General features: G+C 38.9%; 1 protein-coding gene across 1 annotated transcript; it reads right to left on the bottom strand.

Annotated features, from left to right (window-relative positions):
• Positions 1–1,262: 1,262 nt before the first annotated feature.
• SUZ12 (SUZ12 polycomb repressive complex 2 subunit) lies at positions 1,263–27,881 on the bottom strand. The gene is given in 18 exon segments (XM_034067581.1): positions 1,263–3,629; positions 3,953–4,032; positions 4,444–4,642; positions 5,090–5,247; positions 5,874–6,017; positions 6,461–6,552; positions 8,885–9,062; positions 10,603–10,708; positions 11,570–11,672; positions 13,600–13,831; positions 15,250–15,335; positions 17,849–17,898; positions 19,784–19,852; positions 24,259–24,323; positions 24,414–24,460; positions 27,329–27,665; positions 27,667–27,795; positions 27,798–27,881. Coding segments are annotated over 18 exon segments (2,505 nt in total). The 3' UTR covers positions 1,263–3,283.

The raw sequence follows: 27,881 nt of genomic DNA, 5'->3' as shown, positions 1-27,881 counted from the left end.
TTCTTCTTAAGGTGCCTTCTCCTGCAGAATGCACCTTCAGCCCAAACCCAGCAACCTGGGAGCAGCACTTACCAACTTCAGCCAGAGCTCCTGTGTCCTCAGCTGTCAACCACATAGCATCACATTTACAACCAGCAGGACACCTTCACTCAAGCACTGGTCACCGATGGCACCAAACTGCTCTGTGAATTGAGAAATATTTCACTTTGAACAACATTGCCTGCTCAGAGGTGGAATTAAACAACTGGTTTGGGGGGGGATGGTTTGGGGGTTAGTGGAGTACTCACAACAGTTCAAGCTGTTGGCTGCTGCCAGGCAGTGGATCTTTACCCCACCCTCCGCTTAATTCAAGGACTACACTGAGGACACATTCAAAGCAACATACACTTCAGGTTAACAAATCCATCTAACAGTTTTGAATATCGTATTTAATGCACTGAATTAAATATTCAAGTCAAATGTTAGGTTCCAACGTGGGGTTCACAGACCTGTTGTGTGAGGATCATCAAACACAGAACATCAGTAAAATCTGCCATGACCATATTAAAGGCTGGATTAGAAGAACCTTGCCAATTTCACAGACAAAAGCATACCTGAGAACTGTGGCCTGAAGTCAAGTTCACAGACTGTCATAGCCTGTATTCCAGTATCTGAATCATTTCTTACATGGAAAAAGGTTTTCAGTGGTTGCTGTTCAACAGTCACCGTTTGGCAACAAAGTGCAATTCCCAACTCACTTTGTTCTGTTTGTGTCCATCCTGCACCGTCCCAGAGAAGCACCATTTTAAACTGATAGCAACTGAAACTTAACCCAGGATCTTGTACATTGAAACATTACCCACTCGCATGTAAAAACACACAAGTCTTGACACATCACAAGTGACATGTTCCATTGATAGCTACATGAATTACAGCTCTCAACAGCTCGCAGGTAGAGCTCTGCCCCCAGGGCAGGAGAATGAAAGGTTTGATAATCTCACTGAAAACCTGGCAATTTGTGGAGACACCTTAAACATAACAAAAAGACTGGACAGAATGTTAAGATCATAACATCTGGCAAAGGAAGAACCTGTTTCACATTTTAGAAGGCATGCAGAAGAGAAGGTTAACACATGGTGCTGCTTGTGGCCTTTCTGCATGCACACACAATGACTGGACAACCATCATGGCAGATTTTATATTACTGAACTTTATGTACAAAAGCCTCTTTCAAATAAAACATTTAATGTAAAAACAATGTTTCATTTCAACAACTGAACGGGTTTTGCTTCTTGTTTTGGGGTTTTACTTTTACAACTCCTGTACCATTCCAATTCTTTTCAACCAGCTTACATGGCATCTTCAAACTCTTATCAAAGGTACATATAGAAAAGGCATCTTTATAAATAGAAAACAAAGGGACTTTTTCAGCTTTTATTATAAATTGACATGACATACAAAGTTTACTGGACAGAAGTAATTTCATTACTATTTTTGGGGGGATCACCAACTTTTTGTGCAAACAATGCTAGCCTTCTTTTAAGCATTAAGAGCATAACTGCTTAAGAAATGACATAAGCCATAATTCTAGAACTACATCTCCCCTAAAATAATCTATTTTTTTTACATATGTGCACAGCTTTAGCAAATTAAAGCCAGAGAGAAATGCTCGATGGACAATCCAGAGGCGTACTTGGAGTTTGCTAAAACTCAAGAGAGCTGGCAAATTCAAGAAGGTTGTAATGAAAGCTGCAGTTTCCCTCTTTCTTATTTTGTACACAAAAATCAGTGACTAAGAACTTAATACTGGATGACAAATCACATCCACACCATTAGTTAAATAGTCTCACAGTTAAACACATCTTAAGGACCATCAAAATCAGTATTTACATTTTATAAATTTATGAAGACACCATTAGAAAGCTTATTTAACCCTTCAACAACCAGGGAACTGCATCTCATGGTGATGGAATGAAATAAAAAATTAAAAATACCTGTATTTACAGCAGCATTGTTCCTTTATAAATAAAGAATATGAAAAATGCAATATTTTAAAGGATAATAAAAAATTGAGGTGATGTCACTCAACCACAGTGCTTGCTGGAATAAACCCTTCGGTGCTGATACTGTACCAGTAGTGAAACCACTTTCCATTGGAAAAAATCTGTAAACGTATGCATAAAATGTGTTAACAGCAGTGCAAAACTGCTCAAATATAGTTTAGTCAGCATCTTAGTATCTGTATTGAATACAATACATCACAGAATACTTACATAAGAAGTGCAACACATTTTCTGGTCCAATTTTACAGTGCATTTTTCCCTCAAGAGTGGCATCTCGAAAGCCAAAGCTAAACCTTGTGGCCTGGACTTGCAGTCTGTGTTCAGGCAAACAGCAGGCATGAACTTCAGAGGAAGTTAATCCACGTAATGCCTACGTACTGACTATGGACTCTGGGCTTTAGCATGGCACACTATGATGTGGAACCCTGGTCAAAAGGGTTTTACACATCAAATAGTTTGTGTAGCTGTGTAAATGTGTAATAAAAATACAAAGGAGCTAATGTTCAAGTTTAAAATGGTACACTGGGCGATCAATACATCAGAATTATCCACGAAAACCAAACTGCTGGTAACCTCAAAAAGCCAAGGTGGGACTTCACTGTGTCTGTAACAGGAAAAGCCAAGATCTCTCCAAACAGGCACAAGACAAAGGAAGTGCTAAAGTTCACCAACTTTGATAGTTTTAGTGTAAGGAAACATTACTTTGTAATTTATGACCAATTGATAAATGATTTCAAATACAAGGATCAAGGTTAAACTTTAAATAGTGAGACCTTGTTTTCACAAAAAGCTAAGTGGAGAATTTCTAAAGAAGTAAAGCAGAACCTGTATCCCAATCCCCCTTCCCCGCTGTTCCACAACTTCATGGTAGGAAAAACAGCCAGATACAGATGCAAAAATCTTAATATAAAAACGGTTTTACATATATTTAAATTATGTAAATTCCATAAAGTTCTTAAGAGACTAATTACTAAAATTACAAAAAGATTTTCATATTGCTCTTCATGCTCAAACTCTTAGAATATTGTCATTACATCACCAAAACCGATATACATGTAGTACTTGCATAATTAACTGAATAGAAACCCTGTTAAAACAATATCCTTGTTGAAATCATTTATTTCCATCCAGCAGTGCCTGTTTGGAATCTCTGTATTTCTGTGTATAGTTCTTTATCAAGCTCATACACCCTAGAATGTCACTTCAATGCTTGTCCGTTGAATGGCAATTGACTTCTGACTTCAGAGCTTCTGTTTCTTGCTCTGTTTTGTGACACCTGAGATGCCATCCATTTCTGAAATCCTCTCTCTCAGATTATTTTCACTATATCCATTTGTCGTCCCACTTTGTTCCTCAGAAGATTCCTCATCTGTTGGGGAGGCTGATTCTCCTTTCTCCAACTTCTGCTGCATCTCTCGGAGCCTGGCAACAGCTTTGTCTATGGACATGATGCTGATGAGGTTAAAGTCATGCATGCTGACCAGATGGAGCATAAAGTTTCGACACAAGTTCTTCTTAATTATTTTCTGTCCATAGTTTTCCACAAACAGCATACAGGCATGATTCATTTGATTGTCAGCAATAAACCTGCCAGACCAGAAAGCCAGTGTTACACAAGTAGAGCGCTTTCAGACACTTTGATGCCCTATGACATGGTTTATCAATATAACTACACTGACCCTCTACTTCAGTCTCAACATCTGCAGTGTTTTTTCTCTCCACAGGAACAAAGCTATGGGGTACAAGAACAATTAAGAACTTCAAACACTAAAATCTTATCACTAAATTATCCTTTACTGACCTTATCTTAACCAACTGAACTGATTTTAAGTACTCAGTGAACTGCAATGCAAAATGGTCAACCAATTCTATATAATTTATCTGTATGAGCACTAAGCACAGTAACATACCCGTGCTTCATAACATGAAGATTCCATAGTTTCATCACTTCCTTCTCCCCTTCGTTAACATCAGAAAATTCTTCAATTTGCTGGAGAAAGGACAAAAGACACAAATACACCCATCAGAACTGCACGTCTGCTGACAAGGAGCCGAGGCACACCTAAAATTTAACTTCTGCCACCTATACATCATAGAATGTACACTTACTTCCATAATCTATGCAGACCCCACTGTCCGCTCCTGTGATACCAGCATCTCCTCTCTGAAGGAGAAAACCAGCCAGAGCAATGAGAACTTGCTGGGACACGTGACTGAGCTGGCTTTGCAACTACATACTTGAAAATACCAAGAATTTCTATCATCAGTGGCTCAGCATCACAAAATTCTCTTAAAGCTCATTTTCATAATGCATCCCTGCTTGTTCCCTACAACAACTGCAGACCAGCTTTTAAAAAACCACAATCCATTTAAAGTAATTAGGTATAAATGGAATAATTACAGTAATGGTTTTCTCCCGCAGCCATTCAGGGTCCTTTTCATCCTCACTGTCTACTTCCATCTCTTGTGGACGCAGAGGTAAACACGTGTCACTGTGGAAATACAGCCGGTTGTGCCCACTGCTGTATGTTCGCTGCTGCTCTACTTCTCCATCTTCAGACTCAAGGAACTCTGACATACTTGCTTTCGTACGCTTTGGCCTGGCAGAAGGGAGAACAAGTGACTGCTTTCAACCATTATCTAAAGTATAAAATTACTAAGAACTGTAATTGGTTAATACCAGTTCTTTTTCTAAGCTTCAGCTTGCAAAACTGTCATGGGAGAGGAAATTGCCAGCAATGAAATAAACCCCATTAAAAACCCAACCCTCTACCTTTTGGGGAAGAGAAGCTTTAGGACAAGGCAGTTAAAAAGAGCTGTACTATTCTGGATAGGTACCTCAACTTAAGAGATGTAGAAAAATCACAAGCAAAAGTTATCATCCTTCAACGACACGTTTATTTAGTTGTAAAACACTGCATTTAAGAACAATGATATTTAACACAGTCCATACGGACCTACAGGTTTACAAATCCCTGGGTTTCACAACTCCAGTCTGCATGTTGTATTACACAAATACAGATGGACCTTGCTTTCCACCTCCCTACCTGCAAACCAGTATGTGTGTGATAGGAGTTCTTTTGACTGGTCCATTGCGACTGAAGGCAAACCCAGGCTGGCGATGGATATCCTGGGGATTTCCTGCATAGGAGCCATCGTAGCACTCATTGATGGAAACGTCTATTCTAGCACCTTTTGGGTGATACTGGAACAGATAATTGCAAAGGTACTTAGTGAACAGGAATGAGATTACATCAGGTAGTTTATACAAGTAGCTTTTTCAATTCTGAATACCTTAAATGTCACCCTATCAATAACCCAACACAGCTCTAGTCTCCTTTTACAACACTCAAATAACTTTAACCTCTAGAAACAAACTATACTAAAGCTTCCTCGCTCTGTACCATTTTATTGTTTTATATAAAACAACTCAGAACAGAACTAATTATTATATAAAGGAAAATATCAGCAGAAAATTGCTAACCCTAGAAATTAGAGCATTTCTGGATTTCCTAAAGCTTGGAGACACTTCCAGCCAAATGGAGATGACATTGCTGTCTGCATCACATAACAGTACATCAATGCACAAGCAGCAGTTATAGTCAGAATTCATCCTCCAGTGAGTGGCAATATCTTTATATATACATATACTAATACAATGAAACCCACAATCTCCCTCCTGCATGTAGCACACAAATATCCACAGGAAGCTGCATTTAACCTGTAGATACAGTCCTACAACTGAACAGGCTTGCAACAGAATCACTGCATGTGTCATATCTGTGACAGACTGTGCACGGTTTCACACTGCTGAAGTACAAGGTTACTTACAACATAATTAAAGATAAATCTGCTGTGGCAAAGCTTGAGATGTTTCAGTAAACTATAGAGCTTCCGACAGTTCAGTGTGCACCACGGGCAGTGCAAGTCATCCCGGGCTTCAGTCTGCTGCCTCGTGTTGTTGTTATAGAGGAACTGATGCAAACAAAGCAACAGGCAGTTATTAGTGTCAAATGCATTTCATTGATTCACTTCCCAGCCCCCAAACCAAAGCTGGACTTAATTTCAGGAGACCTCTCCAGTAAGTTCTTGGGAACACTACCCCAGCTCAGTGTACTCAGACTCTGGTATCTCAAGAATTTCTCCCCCATAGGGAGACCACCTGTCCCCCTCCAGATGTCTAACAAGAGATGTCCTTTGTATTTTGGAACAGCAGATGTGCCCCCAGGAAGATTAGTTTTCAAAAACACTTCCTGTAAGAAGTAGTGTGTGGAATGGTTCCTAATATGTGAATCTGAGACCCCTGCAGGCATTGAAAGGGCAGATGGAAATTTCCACCCAACTCAGAAGAGAAATGAGCATTTCAATCCCATAAAGTGTTTAGATTCTAGTTTCCCCCTAATGCTTATTTTCAATACCTGGTAAAATATTCTCAACTTTTGTCGAGGTTCATTTAAAACATCTCTTTCTTTTCTTGTTTGAAGGTCTGTTGGCAGTGATTCTTTCACAGCTGAAAACACAGAGAGATACACATTTCTTTGGTGAAAAAATAAAGAAGTTATTCTACCCAAGTATGGAAGTTCTGAGCAGGGCACGCTGCTGCTGAAGGAAATTGGTTACTCCAGCGTACTTCACCTAAGCAGCTCCTATCAGCAACCAGGAAGTCTTGACACTCAGCTTCCTCCACCAACCTACAAGCAAACACATCACATCTGAACACCAGATGTAGCTCAGTTTTGGAGAACCCTTCAGGTAACTTAAGCACTCAGGTAACAAGCAGCATTTTTCTTACCCTGTTTACGCAAATAGAGAATTCTTTAGGTATAGCTAAAAGCAGTGGCTGGGAAATAAAAAAACCCACTGCTTTCTGATGGCTGCATTACAAATACAGCTCAAGTTCAGTGTCAGAAGTTTGCCAAGTAACACAAAAGACAACAGTCTGAAACACAAGTATCACACAAAATACATAACTGAAACTTTAACCCTTAACTCTTACCCCTCAAACACTTCCTGTTTGTAACGGCAGTGCTCAGTTGCCTCTGAGCATCTTCCATGTACTTTAATCTCAGTAAGACTATTTAATCCTATACAATTAACAAGAAACCCCACACATCAAAGGAGGTTTAGAAATCTAACCTCAGGAGAAACCAAATAATGACACCTACTTTCTTCTGAGTGGTGAAAAGCTGGCAAAACAACTATCATCTCTACTGACATAAGACATTTTAGAAGATGCACTTATTGCGTATGTAATATTTTGGAGAACAAGAGAAATTTCATCCTCTCTCTGTACCAAAAAGAGAGGAGGCCTCACACTTCAGCCTGCACCACATCAGAGCAATTAGGATTCCACAGCTCAGTTACTCTGAGTACTTTGTAATTACAGTGAAGCTTAAGCTGCCACATTTAGAAAGTCTTTGATGTTTTTATTCCACTGCTCTGCCCTGGGAATAATGCCAAAGTAAAATGACAACACCAAATTCACACACCCTTGGGAAAGATGCACTGGACCTTCCTTATTTACTATCAGAACCTTTGATAGAAGTTTCCTACTACTTTCACTCACCTCTTTTCTTGGTATTCAGAGACTGAAAACAGCACAACCATCAAATACTCCACAACACAGCACAATACATTCCTGTATGCTGGAAGGTGGTTCCTGCTGTGACTTTACCATCTGACTAAAATACTTTTCTGATTCAAGAAAAAATAGGTTCCACCAGTTCATCAGCAATACAGCCATGCCACATCCCTAAAGCCTCTGTATCTATTATGTAGATTACTAACACTTTGTAGTCAGGCAACATGTTGCCATTTCTCTTGCAAGTCTGAGCACAAAACCTGCCTAACAAATTACAATATGTCTCCAAGGAACTAAAATACAAGGAGGCAAAAAAGAGGAAGTAAAGAGAAAACAGAGTAACTTTTACAGTGAAAGTTAAGTACTTCCCTGCTTGGAAATACTTCCATGTTCATGTGTTGTCATCCATCCATCCTAAGTACCTGCAATTCCTGAGCTCAGGTAAAACACCCCAGGGACTAAGCCTGGAGACACAACTGCTGCAGTCTAGAGGATTACTTCTGTAATAGGGACCTGAAGTTTCCTTAACCACATAGTCCCAGTCTATTGACAAGCCTGGGAATACCGACTACTTTGAAGTGAATCGGGTGCCAGTTGTAACTAGGTGTTTTCATAGGTGTTTAAACAGCAGAGCAGCCTGTTGTCCTCTGTACAATTTCAGTTTTCCAGCTGTCCCAGGGCCTTATCTGCCAACATAACATTCCAAGCTGAAGTTATAAATAAGCAGGAGCAAGACAAAAGAAAGACAGTACCCAGGCCAGCCCCTCTGCCACTAATTCAGATTAAATATGACAGAAAACTGCTATTAAAGAAAAAGGACACAATGGTCAAAAGATGCCTTTTCTATCTAGTATCAAAAGTATTCAGTAGCAGCTTTTTTAAGCTAAGCTGTGGGATAACAAGGAAGAAGCACAATAACAAATTTGAAATTAAGCAACTGGACTGAGCAGTAATTAAAATGAGTACAGCAAAGCAGACAATCCTGTAAGTTCTACTCACACATTCCACCCCCATGTATTTCACACCAGGCTTTATGAGTGTTGTCTATAATCATCTCAATGTTGTCATGACTTCAAAGATGTCACTTTTTAGCTTTTAAACTTACCTTAAAAATGTTCAAAATATGGAATACAAAGCCCATTCATTTCTGCTTTTTCATATATAAGCTTACCTGAAGTAGCTGCACCTGTGGTTCAGGCTTCCTGACTCACTCAAGTGCTACGCAAATCATTATTCAGCAGCAAACCCAAAGTTTGCTTACCTATAGTCTGAGTAGGTTTAACAGAATTGGGCTTGTTTTCTTGAGGGAGGCTTTCAGAATTCCGTGTTGCAAGAGGCTTGGCTATAGGAGCTGTAGACTTATCATTTGTGTCTCCTGTCCAACGAAGAGTAAACTGAAGTGTAGGTCCCTGAGAAAATGTTTCAAATGGAGGCAATCTCTGAGGGGGAAATCAAAAGTAAAACAGCAGAATTGGTGTCTTCCCATGTACAAACACAAGCACAAGAACACACAGAATGGGGACATATAGTTTTTTAATCACCTGAAGTCCTTGTGTTCTCAACATAAGCATACACACTTAGATATACTAAAAAAACAAGGAAAGAAAAGCCAAAGATGATGACTGTGCAGGTTCCTGCCTCATCACCCACCAGCCTGCTGCCCACAGATTTTTCTTTCTACTCACACCTACCCCTAATTCTGGGGTCCAGTGTTGTGTATTAATACACAAACTTTAAAAACTGTACCACTACCATTGTCTGCTGTAGAAATGCCATTGTTATATTCTCCTGTGGTTGCATTCTTATATTCCACTCAGTTATCGAGTTAATAGTAATAAAGAAATAGAAGAAACTTGAGTGAAGTCCAAACTCCTTTTATCAAGTATCACACCCTAAATTTATCAATGAGATTACTGAATTCCATCTTAAAAGCTCTTTTATTATATTTAAGGTCTCATTACTTTACAAAAATGCTACTGCAAAGATAGAAAGCCAATGGCAATGTGCTTATCGGACCTGGGTGATAAACACATTGGCCATGGCTATTGTCTCTTCTCTTTGGGGTATGAAAAGCCTCTCTTATTCTCCCAACAACTGACAGCAATCATATCCCTGTCTGAATTGAGCAAAGTTAAAGCAATTTAGGTATATATATATATTTACTATTACATGTGGAGGATCTCTTCCTAGGATCTCCCTAAAAGCTGCTTCTAGTTTTAGTTTCAATTTCTTGATCACAGTTCAACAGAATCAGAAGCAGTATTCCAAGTAAAGGCTGAACAGGATGCTGGAGCTTTTAACTATGTTTTTTCTATTACTTGGGATCATCTTTTTTTGTTTTTCATAATTATACAATCCCATTGACACACAACCACTTTGCAACCACAGAGAATTCCCATATTCTTCTCAGTCACTACAACCAATACTGCCCAAGGACATGGGAGCATGTGACTGTGTAAGTGCATTAAACCACCTGCATTCACTACATCTCACTGTTGATTCACTTCAGTCAAAAATGTCTCTCGGCACAGCCTCCTCCCTTCATCACTAAATTTAACCAGCATTCTCTGAAGGCGTGTACAAGATCACACCTACGAAAGCTCTGGTTTCCTCATTCTTTCCTCAAAATATTCTGCTTCTGTAATTTGTTCCTTTTGATGTGCCCAACTTGAATTTATTACAGTAATAAACACTGAATTTGCCCGATTTTATAAGACAAATTCACAAGTCATTGAAAGAGGCAGATGCCACACCTACAGAAGCTAACACTGCTTGTATTAATGATCCAGCATAGCCAAAGCCTTCCTAAACTGAGAGCTAAATTAAAACTTACATCCATACATCCTGAAGAAGTATGATTTCCTGTTCAATTTGATACTTTCAGAGGAGCCACCACTGACTGCATTTTGAATTGTGTTACACCTTAATTCAGACCATTTTAAGTGAGATGGGTCTTTCTGTCACTAAAACAATCCATACCTTCCCATCAAGTATTGTTTCCCATGTTGCTCTTTTCTTGCTAATGGGACACTCTTCCATTTCCTGCATGGCCACTTCATATTCCCCATCCAGAAGCTGCAAGCGTCTGTCAAGGCAAAGCATGTGTTATGAGTAAAGCATCTCAATTTTGTTGTTCACTCATTAAAATATAGAATATATTTCATAGTATTAAGTTTCCATGAACCTAAAAAGGCATATTTTCAGGCAAATTTATTTGGCATTTCAGTGCAAACCTACAGGTGAACACCATCCATAATGAAAAAGCTGCCTAATGTCAAACACTTAACAAAAAAGCCTCCATCCAAGCGATTCCAAGAGACATAGGAAAGCTATTGTTAATACATGATTAATACTGTGATAGGAACCTTCCTGTGGAAACAATAAACCAAAACCAGAATGACACCCCCCTCTAGATCATCTAATATTTTTTCCTGCTTTAGCAGTATCTGTCCTATTCCAGCAAACCAATATGATTTTAACTACTTGCTTGATTTCACCATAGTAATGGACAATTGATCTCTTCTTTACATGCTAGCACAATAATATCTGTGACTGCATCAGCAGGAATCTGGGCACAGAGAAAATGATGTCACCAGATAGAATGCAAGCAATAGTGTATTTCAGAGACTCTTTTACTTTTTAATTATGCTGTGACTGATCTGCAACAGAACCAGGGAATTACATCTGTCAAAAAACGGAGGAGAAAGTCTGATGTGTAAGTTCATAAAAGGGAATTATTTACAAGTGTCCTAAACAGGTCAAAGTATAAAATGTGTATTATGAAACCGGTGGAGTTTTTATTTAAGGCAACAATCCTAAGCTCTTATTGTAAATACCAGCTAAAAACACAGCCAAGGACAGCCAACACTGAAAACAAAGCACAGATTTAAGACTAAACAAATCCCTAACTATTAACAGAAACAGTATTTATTTTAGATAATATTACCTGTTTTTATCAAATACAGTCATTTGTGCTACAAATGTCTTTTCCCCATCTTCACGATTTGAAGAGTTTCTTTTTCTTCTAGCTGGAAGCTCCTCATTGACATCTGTACACAACAAATATGGTATTCGTTATTATAGAAACACAAATTCAAAAGATCAAACAGCTTCTGTGCAACTGCAGAATACAACTGACTTCATAAAGTCAGATGTGCCATATAACAGAAAATAAAGTATTTAATAAATACATCAGTGGCAACAGGAGCACTTAGCTTAACAGTTATCATATTTTTGGTATGTTCATCTATGTTTAGAGTTTATTCTTACATCTCTGTCAGCATAAATGATTTGGTATTTGATCTTCCTCCTCTTGCAGCTATAAACAAGTGAGAAGGTTTTCCATTCTACACACACTCTCCAAGGCTAGAACACATCATGTCTTGATAAGAAAACAATAACAAATTTCTAAAAGCTATTTTCTTTATTGGCTAGTCATTTATTTTTGATGAGACACCATACCAGCACCAGCACTCAGCATACAGCCAAGTCAGTAGGCATCAGTGTTGCTGGAGGTTTAATGATACTCACAGTGACCACAGGGCTCTCTTACATTACCCACCCTCCCAACAGTGTTGCCTCACACCTTCACCATGAAATATTAGTAAAAATCGGTCTTAAATTTATAGAATCATAGAATCATAGAATAGTTAGGGTTGGAAAGGATCTTAAGATCATCCACTTCCAACCCCCCTGCCATGGGCAGGGACACCTCACACTAAACCATGGCACCCAAGTCTTTGTCCAACCTGGCCTTGAACACTGCCAGGGATGGAGAACTGACAGCCTCCCTGGGCAACCCATTTCAGTACCTCACCACCCTTACAGTAAACAATTTCTTCCTTATATCCAATCTAAACTTCCCCTGTTTAAGTTTCAACCTGTTATCCCTTGTCCTATCACTACAGTCCCTAATGAAGAGTCCTTCCCCAGCATCCCTGTAGGCCCCCTTCAGATACTGGAAGGCTGCTCTGAGGTCTCCACGCAGCCTTCTCTTCTCCAGGCTGAACAGCCCCAACTTTCTCAGCCTGTCTTCAGACGGGAGGTGCTCCAGTCCCCTGATCATCCTCGTGGCCTCCTCTGGACTTGTTCCAACAGTTCCATGTCCTTTTTATGTTGAGGGCACCAGAACTGCACACAATGCTCCAAGTGGGATCTCATAAGAGCAGAGTAGAGGGGCAGGATCACCTCCTTCGACCTGCTGGTCATGCTTCTTTTGATGCAGCCCAGGATATGGCTGCTTTCTGGGCTGCAAGTGCACACTGAAGCCAGCTCATGCTAAGTTACTCATCAACAACACCCCCAAGTCCTTCTCCACAGGGCTGCTCTGAATCTCTTCTCTGACCAACCTGTAGCTGTGCCTGGGATTGCTCCAACCCAGCTGTAGGACCTTCCACTTGTCATGCTTAAACTTCATGAGGTTGGCATCAGCCCACCTCACAAGTGAGTTAAGGTCCCTCTGGATGGCATTCCTTTCCTCCAGCGTATCAACCGAACCACACAGCCTGGTGTCATCAGCAAACTTGCTCAGGGTGCACTCAATCCCACTGTCCATGTCACCAACAAAGATGTTGAACAAGATCGGTCCCAGCACCGATCCCTGAGGGACACCAGTCGGTACTGGTCTCCATCTGGACATTGAGCCATTGCCTACAACTCTTTGCATGAGGCCATTCAGCCAGTTCTTTATCCACTGAGTGGTCCACCTATCAAACTGATGTCTCTCCAATTCAGAGACAAGGATGTCATGTGGGACAGTTTTTACACAACTTTCACAAAAATAGAAGCACAGTTTTCTAGCTGCCAACTCTATTTTATCCCCATCTTGAAAAAGACTGAAAACAAGTGAAAACCAACTCAATTCCTCGTCTTATTACTGGCCCTTCTCAGAGTATGACCTGTGCTGTACATCAAGACAACTGAATACATGCCTGCAAGAGAAACCTTTGTAAAAGCATATTTAAAGACTCAAGTTACCAATGTTTTCATTAGTTTCGCCATTTATCAGTCCATTAAACTCTCTTCTTCCTGGGCGAGTTACTCTGAATAACAATGAGTAAGACTTCACCATATGGCTGTTGCTTGGTTCAAATTCATTGCTGGAAACTGCAAGCGATGGGAAGTTGCCCGGTTTTATTTGGCTGAGGTCTGGGTTTAAAGGCACCTGCTTTTTACCTGTAGGAACCTGTCTTATCGGACAACTGACATCCTGCAGGAAAGAGAGCAAGCTAAGGTTTAGGTTTTTAGAATACAAAGGAGAGATATTAAGTATTAAAATTTACACAATTTCTGATTTTTACTCATCCTGCCATCTTTTGGAAAAAAAAAACAAGCCTTGTAACAGATGTAAATTAAAAAATCTGGAGTAACAATCCCAGGTTTTAAATGTAAAACCACATATTTGAATGTGTAAATAAAACTGGCATTTTATAACCATTTCTGGCAGCAGCCATCTTTCTCTAAGTGATTAAATTAACGCTAACATGAGGCACTCAGAAAGATTGCAGAACAGCCATTAATACTAATTTAATTCTGTTTACCTAAAGAAATTGAATGTTTTGGTTATATATATATTTCAAGGGCTTCCTAGCTTCTCCTTCCAATATTACAAAGTGCACTTTGTAATATCTGGGAGATAAAGAACCACTTACCTAGGATTTATTATATTCAGTATCTCTTAAATAGATCATTGAACACTGTGTAGTATTGGAAAAACAAGGCAAGATGGCCTAAGTATGCAACTTGCAGCAAAGCATTTCAAAAAACCCTTCAGCACCTCCTGCTTTTACCATATATATCTATACCCTAGCAAGTAACAAAATTGGCTAGAAACAGTATTAACTCTTAAAAATGTGTTAAAACAGCTTAACGTTCTCAGTGGGAAATACACAAAGTTCTGACTGCAAATCTCTCCCTTTCTGGTTAAAAATTACAGCATGTGTTACTGAGCCTCCCATATTCCCCTAGCTGTGAAGATAATTTGCCAACTGGTGTGAAACAAACACAACTAAAACAGCAAGCAAATTCAAAGATGCCTTGAAAAACTGTTTATGATTCACAGAAGCTAAAATCTGCAATAAATGAGAATATCAATGTAAAAAACATAGGTACAGAAAAAGCAAGGAAAAAGGCAGGAATTGGCAGATGACTGAAGAATTCAAAACAACTTATTCCTTTTAATTCAAAAGTGAAAAAGGCATAGAATACAAGGGACAGATTATTTGATGATGTTTGTGATTGCCTGGTTTACTTTAGCCTCTGGACATAGCAACAGAATTAATAGTTTAACAATTTGATACAAAAAATTGAAGTAAAAATAGAGGTGGCTAAAATTCACAATGAGCAAGTCTGACTTCCAAGCAAGCTGAATTCAATGAACAATGCTGAATCCTTTCCTCATAAAGTAGAGCAACACCCATATACATATATATATGTATGTATACCTGCTTCTTACGAATCCCTTATCCAGTCAATAGAAAACAACTTTAAGAATGAATCTATTCTAGACTAAATCTCAAAAGAAGCATCATTTCACCATTACCTTGTTGCATGGCAATGTTCATTACATGTTCTACAATCACGTAATCATTTTGCTTTAATGTATGTTAGTTGTCAAATCATCTTTACCTTTCGTTTCTTGTGGCACACTTTCACGAGCAGTACTTCCAGAGTTACAGAATTTTGTTCATTCTCTGAGTTTTGTGATGGCTTATCTAAACAGAAAAATATTTTCAGTTTTGAAAAAGGGGAAGATCTATCTAGTGGTGTAAATCCACCTGCAAATGGTGTAAATCTACTTTTAAACCACAGGTACATCAGGCACAAAGTCCTCTAGCCAAATTCTAAGCTGTAATTCTCCCCAGACTTAGGGCAAATTCCCACTTGAGAACATATGCTACCTAACTATTCTAATACTAGCAGATTTAAAAGCATAGTTGATCACCAATGCTTAAAGAGTAAGTTTGTTACCTTTGGTATTGCTAAAACTGTTTTATAGCAGAGCAAAAGGGTACTGGTAGATTTAAGGCAAGTCAGAATACACTAGTTACACACGAGTCACATTAGTTCCTGTATTTTCTTTCCTTTACAGTTTGTAAACCTAGAATTTGGTTTGCATCAAAACTTAAGATCCAGATGCTATCAGATAGGGAAAAAAACCCCAAAATAATAATAATAAATACCTCTTAAATATTATGCAAGGTTAAGTTTATGCAGAATAGCTGTTAAAGGACTCTTGAACCTGAAAAAATTGTCTTAGAAAGTAAGACTTGCCTTCATGGTCTCAGCAGTACAATCAGCAATACCAATAATGAACTGTCTCACAAAATAAACTTCACTGCATTGTAAGAGAACATTTAATCATCTGGATTTACGTTTATCTGAAAGTGTGCCCTTGCATGGAAGAAATACAAAGATAAAATCCAATTACACATATGGTTAAAGAACAGCTTCTAGAAGGAATTCTGAAACACAATTATTAGCCCAAACTGAATGAGTCAATAAAAAATTATTTTTGCTTTTTTTGAATCTCAGAAGTATCAGTGTGGGCTTAATTTAAAAAGCACAATGATTTCACCTTAGTCCATCTCGCATGGAGGGAGGGGCAACCAAAACCACACTTAAGTTTCAAGAGTTTCTAGAGTCATTTTTATCCAGACAAAGGACCATATTAATTGCACTAGGTTAATTTAAATATTTTCTATATTTAATATTCACTACAGCATACATTGCTTATTTTAGTGATATACTTTTCTATGGTATAAATGACCATCAGGCTCTATTTGTGGTATTCTCTTGAAATGAAATGCGCAGAGTCACGCAATTTGGACATTGAAAAACACACTGAAAGCATTAAGTATATTAACACCTTGAAAAATCTACTACAACCCATGTCTGTGTAATATCACAATGTAGTAGAAAAGCAGTAAGAATCCAGACTGGTTTGGGCTGGAAGAGACCTTAAAGCTCATCCAGTTCCAACCCCTGCCATGGGCAGGGACACCTTCCACTAGAGCAGGCTGCTCAAAGAAAAAGGACTACTGGCAAAATTCATGGAACAACCACCCTATCTACTGGGTATTTTAAAACACAACAGCATATCCTTCCCTCCCCCTTTGTTCTATACTTCCCTGTTCTTAGCATTAGCTACCCCCAAAATCTTTTCTGGTTTCCCAGCTTAAATACTGAGGGCAACATATAATATGAAGCTCTTGAGAGCAGAGACAAGATGAATACTATCCATTCAGACCAGCAGTATTCTGAAGATGCAGAAGCAGAATGTTCCTAATCTACAGATTTTAAGAACTTTCTCAGACTAATATTACAGTTGAATACAAAAATTATTCTGAAATCTAAATACTTGCAACTCTAACTTTCAAATGCATTACTGAATAGATCTGGTTAAGCATCGGATACTTGGAAGGTAGCAGCATCCAGGAAAAGATACAGAACCTGTTACATGAATTGTATTAGCTTGTACATCCAAAGACTAATTTGCCATTCAGAATATTTTTAACTGAAAAATTAGCAACACTACTTCATTTTAACAGATAATCATCTATTTTTTCCTAAGTATGTAAGAAGACTGAGTTTACAGCACAAAGCATGTCGCTGTTGCTTCTGTTAAAGCAACAGAAGCCACAATTCTCTTCTGTGAAGTCCAATATTCCAATTTTGAGAGGTAAAGCCTTATGTGCAGAAAAGATACAACTAAATGACTGCAAGTAACAACACCACCATTTCCATTGCTTTCATAACCACTGACATGGCCTTTGCCTCATTTCTAGTCTCTACTTGATAAAATGTATTCTCACACTTCTATTTTAAATTAAAAACAACTGAATCTTCTAACTGCTTCAAGCCTGGGGTTTGGGGGTTTTTAAAGCTATTTCAAACACCCCAAAGACACACTCCCATGGAATCACTTCCTTCAGGAATTCTTCAAGGCCTATTTCAGTTTGAATGGATGATGACTTCAAGTATTTCTCAATCACTGTTTTGATTAAAACCCCGAAGTTCATCTGCTTAACATCATAATTACTCTCCAACATATTTCAAGTGCTACTGAAAGCATTATAACTAATGGGACAGCCTGAGCTTAACTAACTTAAAATCTGTGTCCAAACAGCCAATATTAAAAATATTCACCTATTCTCCTCACAGATCTACGCTAATTTTAAAGGCTCTATACAAAGTGACAGTACAATGAAGGAATTGGCAAACATACCATTTTTATGGAAGAACCCAGTAAACGTAAGTTGCAAATGAGCAGATAAGCTAAACAGAAAAACAAGAAAGGAAATGTTAGAACAAATGAGTATTTTCTTCTCACAGCAGCTGCTCCATTCACTGACGTTCAGGACAGACCTAGACAAGAGGCAGAACTATAATGGTTTGGTCCTTCTCTCTAACTTGCAAATTGCCTGGATACAGCAACTGCAATTGATGCAAAGCTGCAGACCAGTTTTCTCTTAAAGACACTGTTTGCCTCTGTGTACTCTGTGACTTGATACATAATTAAAATCAGAGGTTTAAATACCACAGTAGCAGGGTATTGTCAACACGAGCTCTTGCCTTCACAAGCAAGCAAATACATTTCCCAGACATTCTTCAGCAACAGAGAAGAATTTTGGTGCAAACTTTCTAGAACTTCACCCTGAACCATGCACTTGATAATGAATTTTTTCTAACAAGTACTTTCAGTTTGGTGAGGAGAATCTTTACAATGGGGAAGCTATTGCCTTAGAAATAAAGGTTATCAGTCCTATCAAGTCCACATCATCCGCAACACACACAATCCAAATGCTAACTGCATCTGGTTTGTTTAGCATGACTGCAGCTCAGAGCCTCAAGCATTCTCGAAAGTATTCTACTGACTGCAGACACAATTCATTTCAAATTGTTAAATTCAGAATACATCACAGCTTAAAGCAAGTATTCATACACCTAAGGTAAAATGGGTTTCAAAAACACTTAAGTGTTTCTGAAGTACACAGTATTAAACAAGGTATCATCTTTTACATTGTAACTCCACATACAACTTTGATCACCTTCACTGACTTCTCAGGAAGATAAAACCTGAGATTCAACACCTATTTTTAAACACAAACATTCCCGAGAGCAAGGACAGTGTTAGTCAAAGTGCCAATAGCGTCAGGATTCAAAAGATTGCCTCTATAGCAACTTGCATCATTCATCCAGATTATTTTTCCAGACCAATTCTAGACTAAAGTACAATTTTAATAGTTTTAAAAGCAGAAAACAACACACAAATCAATACTCTATTTCAACATGATCCTTATCCTTAAAACAAAGATATTTACCTAGCACGTGCCCACAATATATGCCACAAAAGATAATTAAGAAAAATAAATGTACAATTTCTTAGAACACAAAATTTATGCTTGTTTGACACTAAACTATCTAGCATGGCTGCTTCTGAAGCAGTCTATTTGCAAACACTATGAAAAAAGAACACCTGGTTAAAACCCAAGCAAACACCACAAAAACACATTTCAACAGGTCTTCACACATTGCAGCAACTGAGGTTAGTTTCCAAAATGTCCAGAATGCTTTACATTTCACCATCTACTCAGTACATTGAAGGGTTGTGGCAAATTATCTCCAGTTTTTGTACCAAAAGAGAACACAAAGCCAACCTGCAGGACCAAAATGGATCCCTGACTGAACAGCAGACTAGCTTATTCTGAAAGTCTGAGAACTGATAGGTTAACTTCCATCATATACACTGGCTTCAGGCTTTAACTCATACAGAAAGGATGCACATTAAAAAAACCTGTTACAGTTACCATCTATCACACTCATCACAAACATTTTGTAGACTACATCACTTCTCAGTGAACATGCTTTTCATACCCCTTTATTTCAGCACTAGGAAAAGCTACTCATGGCAAGTACCTATTTGAGGCTTCTATACACATTTTAAGAAACAGCATGACAAATACTGAAAGCTTTTTTTTTGATATTGTTTTTCTTGAAATGTTAAAGTGACCAATGCACAAACACCCATTTTAAGATTTTGGAAGCAACATTTCAAACAGTAAGTACCTTGCTTCTAATAATTACTCTTACACTTTATCAAGGACATTTGATTTACCACATGCTCATTTGTGCACACACAAATACGTATGTAGGACAGTACCTGTGAGATTCTTGTTCTCCCTTCATTTTCTCTACTTTTGATAACATGTCATCTACTTTGAATGTTTTCCTGTGAAGAAAAAGCAGAAAGAATAGTTTCACACAGCCACTATTCCCATCATATATAACAAGAAAATTAATTTGACTTGGTTTTTAATCTAAAACTGTCTATACAATGTTAGCTTTCTGTTCAGAAAGCACCCTTTTTATACATGGTAGCATACCCGTCTTGTAGGGGCACAACTGCAATACAGCTTCTCAAGCAGCATCAAAAGAACACGAATAATTAAAACCACGACCATGTCTAACCACATTTCACCTTTGGTCAAAGAAAGTCTTCCTGCTTTAGTGACACACCTACTAGGAATTCATGTGTCAGCTCTTCAGTCACTACTATTAAATAATGAAAAACACTTAAATCCTCATCTGACCAAACCACCTAATTATAAGATAAATCCTTTCTCCATAAAGTTATATGAAATAGACATGATACAAAAACCAATGAATTCTGAAGCTACTTCTAGAGAACACTCACAGGAAACAATGTCACAGAGAATAATCGCTTCAAATTATTTCTCTCCATAATTCTGACATCAGTCTGTTCATGCTCATATGTTCAGCCTGTTCTACCATACATACAATTTATTGTTCATTACTAAATAAAGTTCACTCATGAACAGAAGTTGTTCAGTGGTTTCCACAACAGCCTTTTTTCTTTAAAGGCAAAAAATCGCTTGGACCTTCATGGCAGAAAAATTGCACTAGAGTGACAATGGCAGAGCTGTAAGGGCATCCTTCCATTACATCTATGCCTCAGAAAAATGAGGAAAGAACATAAACTGTTGCCAAATGCTGGATTTCTTGTGAAGGGAACAACGATGACACACTCTGGGGATGTGGGAAGCATCACCTACAGAAATATCCTGACTGAAGAAACACTGATGTCATACGCTGTCCACATGCAGCATGAAATGCATGTGAATGACTAAGTTACCAATCACATGATGACTAATAGTAGCACTGGACAAGAAACACAAGTACAGGGCTACAGCCAGATAACAAGGACAAAAATCATTATGATTTGTGTAGTAAACAATCACTGATTCAGAGGTTTACTCAGCCTAAGGTTCACAGAGATGACAGATTCAAGAACTGACTCACCTACACTAAAACGTGGGATTATTAAAATGCACATTGTAAGGCTCAGCTTCGAAGCAAGAGATGTTAAAAACAGGAATTTCTGGGAAGTTTCAGATTCTAAGGTAAAAAAGAAATTAAAAACCTCTGCATTCACTTTGCCCAAGCTCATCAAAACCAGCCACTGTTCTGCAGAACAGTAAGTAGCCTTCTTCAGACTAGAGAATTGCTTCTACAGAAAACTTATGTCAGGACAGGAATATGAGCCGGATACCAGCTAAGAGACAAACATGTTTCAGGAATGGGGGAAAGTTTAACAATCTTTCTTAAGATACACTAGCATCTGACACAGCCTGCATTTAATATTTGTGAGCATTATTGATTCAAAAAGAACAACAACACCACCTTTCCTAATTTCAAACTCAGGTCAGTCAACACAAGAAGAGAGTCCTCCTAAAACAAGATCTCTCAGAAAAAATAAAAATAGCAACAAAAAAAACACATCAAATCCAAATTGTTGCCTTTAAAGTTAATTTTAAGAAAACTTTAGAGGAATTTCTGTAATTTTAAACTACTATTTTTATGTTCCCACATATATCAGACAAAACAAAGTTATTGCAATAACCATCCCTAACACCCAGGGTTTTTAAGACAGCTTTTGCTTGTGCTACAAGTATGTGCATCTTGTGCATTCCTTTCTCCACCCACTCTTATTCCAGTCAAGCACAGTAATAATTAGCAAAGTATTAAAAGTCACATCCCAGCATACCATTACCCTGCCAATAAATAAATAAATATATTGTTCATTGCATTTAAATAATTTTTTTATTAAGAGTTAGGAACTTATTTCCAGTGCCATCATAACAATACAGTAACATCTGAAGACAGACCTATAGGCTGAAAGCCCATTTCAGTTCTCCATCAAGTATCACTTGACCAAAGTATATCACCTCTCCAATGACAGGCAGCAACTTCAATACCTTTTTAGACCAAGCTGACACATGCGTATTAACTTACTGCCTACCAATGCTTCTCTATACTCTAAGCATTCTAGTCTTTAGAAACACTTTCTTAGTATTAAATATACAAATCAACATCAATGGATAATTTCTTGGTAAAAATGCAGTTTTATTTCCCTACCTTCACATGATAAAATTTGTCTGTTATTTTTTTCAGACTGCACAGATAGAGATAAAAGATGTGGAGCTATAACTGCTCTTGTGCTAGGTAAGTTCTATAAAGCTTGGAGGTAAATTTTTTATACTTTACATACATAGGATGCTGGTTAGGGAAATGCCAATTAAAACAATGATCAGCATTGTAAAATGGCAAAATTAACAAGTTCCAGGGCGAATAAATAAAGATACAGGTATAGTCATGGCCCACATAAGCAGGTTAACAATGATGCAGTTCCAAAAGATACTTCTTTGCAACAAGAACTCTACTAATACACTTTCACTGTACTGAAGCCAGGTAAGTATTTTTTTTTCCTAGTATAAGCCTACAGAAGATCCTTCTACTCTAGTTTGGATATTCAAAATCCCCTTTTCCACCAGAATAACATCATCACATACCTTAAGTTTTTCTATCGAATAAAGAATGACAGTTAAGGTCTTGCACATATTTGAAAGTGTTTACCAGCACAGATCAGAAAACAACTACCCCGCTAACCTCCTCTGGAAGTTCAGTTGAGACTGTTTTGCCACTACATCCACATAGTCTAAATTAACTTTAAACTACAACTGTTGTGGTTTTAACTAGGCTGAAAGAGAAGGACCACAGTACTGAGAGAGTATGGAAATGCGGGAGAAGGGAACAATACACTTCACAATTATTTTCTGGGGTTTTTAATCCCTTCAATTATGCTACCTCATTTCTGATGCATTAGTTTGTTCTTATAAAGGAAACATACTGAAGTGTTTTACTTAAATCTTCCTAGACCTAATTACCAGAATGATTTCATATTGTCAGAACTAGTGAGTGAAATGGCTATTAATGTCTGTTATTAGAACACTACCTACCTAGAATCCCAGTTTTAAAACGAAGTGTTAAGGGCACTAGAGAAAAATCGGTACTTTTCAAAGAGAAACTACTTGTGCAGCTGAACCTGAACAGGAATTTGGAACAGCGGACAACACAATGTACATGCAAAAGTACTGTTTCTTGTTTCCCAGCAACTAGAGCAGATATCCAAAGAAACACATTCAGGTAGAACATATGCATTTCAATCAACTAGAAGTTAATATAAGCTTATATAAGCAAAAACTTCCTGTTGCACAATTCTAGTCAAGGCAAAAACAAAACCAAACCCTGAACAACCTGAACATTATTCCTTCAAATTTAGCTCTGAGTTATTTTAAAATAACCAAAACACCCACTTTGGGAACTTTTGAAAGAAAAAGTAATCAGCAAGTTCAAGTTTAAGAAAGATAAAGCTTATCATTATCTGCCCTAAGTACATGAAGATGTATGTTCTGGATTCAGTTTGAAGGAAAAGTGATATTGGCACCAATAGCTAATGGCAAGAACATTAAATAACATCCAAGAATGCCAAATAAAAAATACATTTAAATAAAAAACATGCAAATTCTATCGCTCATCATTCAGAGACTACCTTCCTTAGATACAAAGTTTAAATTATAATTGTCTGCATAACCAGATTTTATTGCTATCCCTTAAGCATTCATGATTAAGTATTTCAGTCCCACAGCAACAGTTCCCAGGCAGTAAGAACTTCAGTGTTAAAATATTATTTTTATGTAAGTGTTCAGGTTGCAGAAAAATTCAAACTAACAAATGATTTTCAGTGAAGAGGAAGTAACTGAAAGGACTCTGCAATTCTGCTAATGAATAGCACACACTGCACTTCTCACTCTGCAGTATTTATGTATTTTAATATCAAACCCAATAGTTCCGTGTTTGTTTTTTTTCTAAATAAACCCTTAGGTTACCATTTAAAATAAAATGTTTCATGTGATTATGATCAAGCACCATTGATTACAAAAGCTCGGATGTTACATGGGTTGGTTTTTTAAGAAGTTCTCAATGAAAACAGAAAACTAACAGGACAATTACTAAGGATTCTGTAGATATTTTTCCACATTTGAATACTCCCAGTAGCAACAGGAGTCACAAGCATAAAGTCACACACCCCTTCACATTGCAGAAAAGTGCTTAGGTCTCAGAATCAATTGTGAAGTGATGCATACATTTTTTAAGTTCTTCAAAAAGAAAAGGTCATGTCTGATACACCACATGAAAAGAGAAGGTCGCCCTGCACTATTTTTTGGACAGCTACTAGGTTGACATTTCAGGATCACTTTTCAGAAACAATGTTACCTTTTGATATTTGTTCGGGAGTTTCTGTGGGACATGTAAGTGAGGGTCCTGTGCAAAAATATTGGCTGTAGGGGGAAAACAAAGAAAAAGGTTATGCTTTAATTAAAATTTCCTACAAGTCCAAAGTAAAGGAGTGATAAAGACCAATTACTCACTGCTATTAGATTCCGGGTACGTAGAAATCTGTATATCTGTGTTGGTTCTAAGAAAAAGAAATACATGTTATCCAACATACATTCTACCTCCAGAAAGAGCCTTACATTGATATAAAAATATCTTCTTTAGTAGGTTTTTGCTCTTTAAAATAATTATCACATAAGTCACTGTTTAAATGAAGAACCACAATGTCCACATAACTCCCAAGTTAACAAGCTAAAGGTTACTCTACCTACTGTACAAAGCAAGTTCTTGTTTAAGCTACCATAAATCAGTAGTCACAACTCAACTATAACTGCTCTTGCTTTCTACAAAATATGTTTCTTACAAGCTTTATATCATAAAAGCACAGGAAAAAAACTCAACCTATTACAACCTATTGCCAAACAGGTAAATTTTCTTCACAAAGTTAAGGAACATGTGTGATAAAATACCAAAATGAGTAGACTGGATTTACATAGTCAGACAATTTGGTATCTGATTGTTTTATTCTTCTGGAAAGTACCAAGGTCACTTGCACAAGGCACCAAAACAAGAACAGAGACTGTCAGTTGACTATGACACATTACAAATCATTCTACAAGAAAGTAATTTCCAAAACCTTTTACATTCTTAGGATCAGTAAAACGTTGATTCTGGTATAGCAACCACTGCTTCAGAGAGCAAACAGAGGGAAGATAATACAGCTGTGTGCAGTACAGACACAAAAGAGCAGCATCATTTGAAACAGGTGAAATAACCAAAGTTCAAAAGATCGAGACTTGCCTACAGAAAAGAGGAGCTTCAGTTTAGTTTCAACCAATTCAGTTAAATCAGAACAAAAAAAGGTTTTTGTCTGGATCAGGTTATATCTAATGAGAATTCCAATCTAAACTGAAATACACCCTTTTTACACTGAAATAAAAGCCTGTTTCATAAGGTAATGTCAACAAGAAATTAGGAAATGACTTGATAAAACACATTAAATTATGAAAAACAGAATGAAGAACACCTTGATTCCTGTGCTGCGGCTGTTAACACTGCCTCCATTTCCCATATAAAGAAAAACAAGCAACTATTTTTTAAGAAACAGAAAACTTTCATTTTCAGATGACTGCAAAATGTTTATTTCAAATATCTGGAAACCTTCTTTTAGTTTATGGAATTCTGTGATTAAAAGTGCAGGAGGACAGCATTTTATATCTTTTATCACTTTTTAAAGATACTATTCAGCCTCATGAACACTTATGAATGTTAAGACCCCAAAGAATCTATTATTAGAAAGACATATTATTATTAGAGAACGAAATCTTAGAATTCTCAGTATTTCCTTTCAGAAGCCTGATGAAAACCAGTAAAATTCTGCTTAATGCAAATGATTGTAATGAAATCTGTTTTTTTCACATCAAGATGAAAGATGAAAAAGAAAGAAATTAAGCAATGTGCACTTTACCAGAAAGTGAAAATGTAAAGTAGTCACAACTTTTAAAGCAGTATCTCGGGGGGTTTTAGTCTCCAAAAAAGCATGACACGATTAGAATTTAGACAGGTATGAAAACATCAAATTACACTTACAAGGATGTAATTTAATTTAAAGACAGCACACTACTGCTTCAAATTTAGCTTTCCCAAGTAGAAAAGCTCTGAAACACACATTTCATCCTGCAAGCAGACATGTTTCTCAAGTGCTTACTATTCAGCAAAGCTTAAAACGAATCCTTATCTTTTTCTAGCATATGACCTTGAAAAGGACAAAAACACGAAGGAAGAATGTGATTTGATACTACATTTGTTAGGATTTTTTAATCAACTTATTGATTATTGATACTTATTGCAGTTTTCCCATAAAATTCACACTGTGGAGTTAGCACACCACAACACATTTACACCGTTAACTTACTCCTGATTGCTTCCTGCACAGCTCTATCTGACAGACTGAGGCATGGGCAAGGGAATTTTTTCCCCTGCATCTTGGACGCAGACACTGAACCAACCTCTTAGAACTCATTTGCCACTTGACCTATTTGCAGTACAGTATTTACTGAACACAGAGCTTTGTTAACAGGGATAAGATTCAAAGACCCCACACTAGTAAGGATTTGAGACACCACCAAAAACTCCAATGCTTTCTCAAACACTGTCACTGTCTATAGCAAGTGAGCATAAGCAGTGACAGCACCAATTCTAGAACAGGATCATGTATTTAATACGGCATTAAAAATTTCCTTCAAATCCTAGCAATTGCACAGAAATCTTTCGGTACAACTTAAGTCTATTGCTACACCGTGCTTTTGAAGCAGATTTCCATAAACAACTTTCTGGTGCATCCTCTTATCTGGCACTGCCACAGGGTGATGAGTGGGTCGCAAAGGTCAATTTCCAATATGAAATCTCATCTAATTATGGCCAGACAAAGAAAAACCAAGTAGAGTGAAGTCTTAATCACATCCTGCCCCTGAAAGGGGTTCCAATGGCAGTCGCCAAAGGGGAAGAAGAGCCTCCTGGTTCTCAACTCCCCCGTGCCTCCAAGGGCTGTTAGAGGAGGGAAAGGACCCAGCAGCCACCCGAAAGCCTGATGGGAGCTCCTACTGAGCAGCCAAGTTCATCGGCTGGGCGCAGACACAACCCGCCCTCCGCTCGGCGGGCCCCGGCCCGGGGCGCCTCTCGCCGCCCTGCCCCACACCGGCCCCCGAACCTCGCGCTTCCGCTCGAGCCCCGGCGGGCCCCCGCCTCCCCGGCCGAGCCCCTTCCTCCCCCAGCCCCGCTCCCCTTCGCCCTCCTCCCCGGTCCCAGCTCCCTCCCTCCCCCGACCATGTTTACCCCCGGAAGCCCCTACTCTCCACAGCCCTCCCCTCCTCCTCCCGCCCTTTCTGCGGCGGCCCCAGCCGGTCCCGCCGGCTCGGGCCCCTACTTCCTCCCCCGGCCCGGTACTCACTCTCGAAGGCCTGAAGAAAGAGCTCGTGGTCGGCCTGGATCTGCTCCATCTTCGGCTTCTTCACAGGGGGCAGCGCCGCCGCCGCTGCCGCCGCCGCAGAGGAGGCCGAGGAACCGCCCGAGTAGCCGCTTCCTCCGCCGCCGCCGCCGCCCGCGGCACCACCGGATTTGCCGCCGGGAGCCGCCGCCGCCGCCGCGGCGGAGCCCCCGAACCCCCCGCCGCCTCCGCCGCCTCCGCCGCCGCCACCACCTCCTCCTCCGGCGGCGCCGCCAGCGGAGCCCGAGCTGGGCCCCGCACCTCCACCGTGCTTCTGAGGAGCCATGGGCCTGGCCCCCGAGAGGGCCCCGGCAGGACGGAGACCGAGCGGGGAGGGAGGGGGCGGCTGGGGCGGGTGGGGTGAGGCGGGGGGAGGGGAAGCGCCGAGCTCCAACTCCTCCAAGTCTCCTCCGCTCCGCTCTCCTCAGCGCTACGAACCAGCCGAACCCGACGGCCACGACGCGCCCGCCTCCCCTCCTCTCCCATTGGCTCCGAAGATGGCGCCGCAGCGTCCCAT

The sequence above is a fragment of the Melopsittacus undulatus genome, chromosome 11 (genome assembly GCF_012275295.1).
Source record: "Melopsittacus undulatus isolate bMelUnd1 chromosome 11, bMelUnd1.mat.Z, whole genome shotgun sequence".
NCBI lineage: Eukaryota > Metazoa > Chordata > Aves > Psittaciformes > Psittaculidae > Melopsittacus > Melopsittacus undulatus.
The sequence above is the reverse complement of the archived record's forward strand: the minus strand, read 5'-3'. Positions and strand labels throughout refer to the sequence as shown.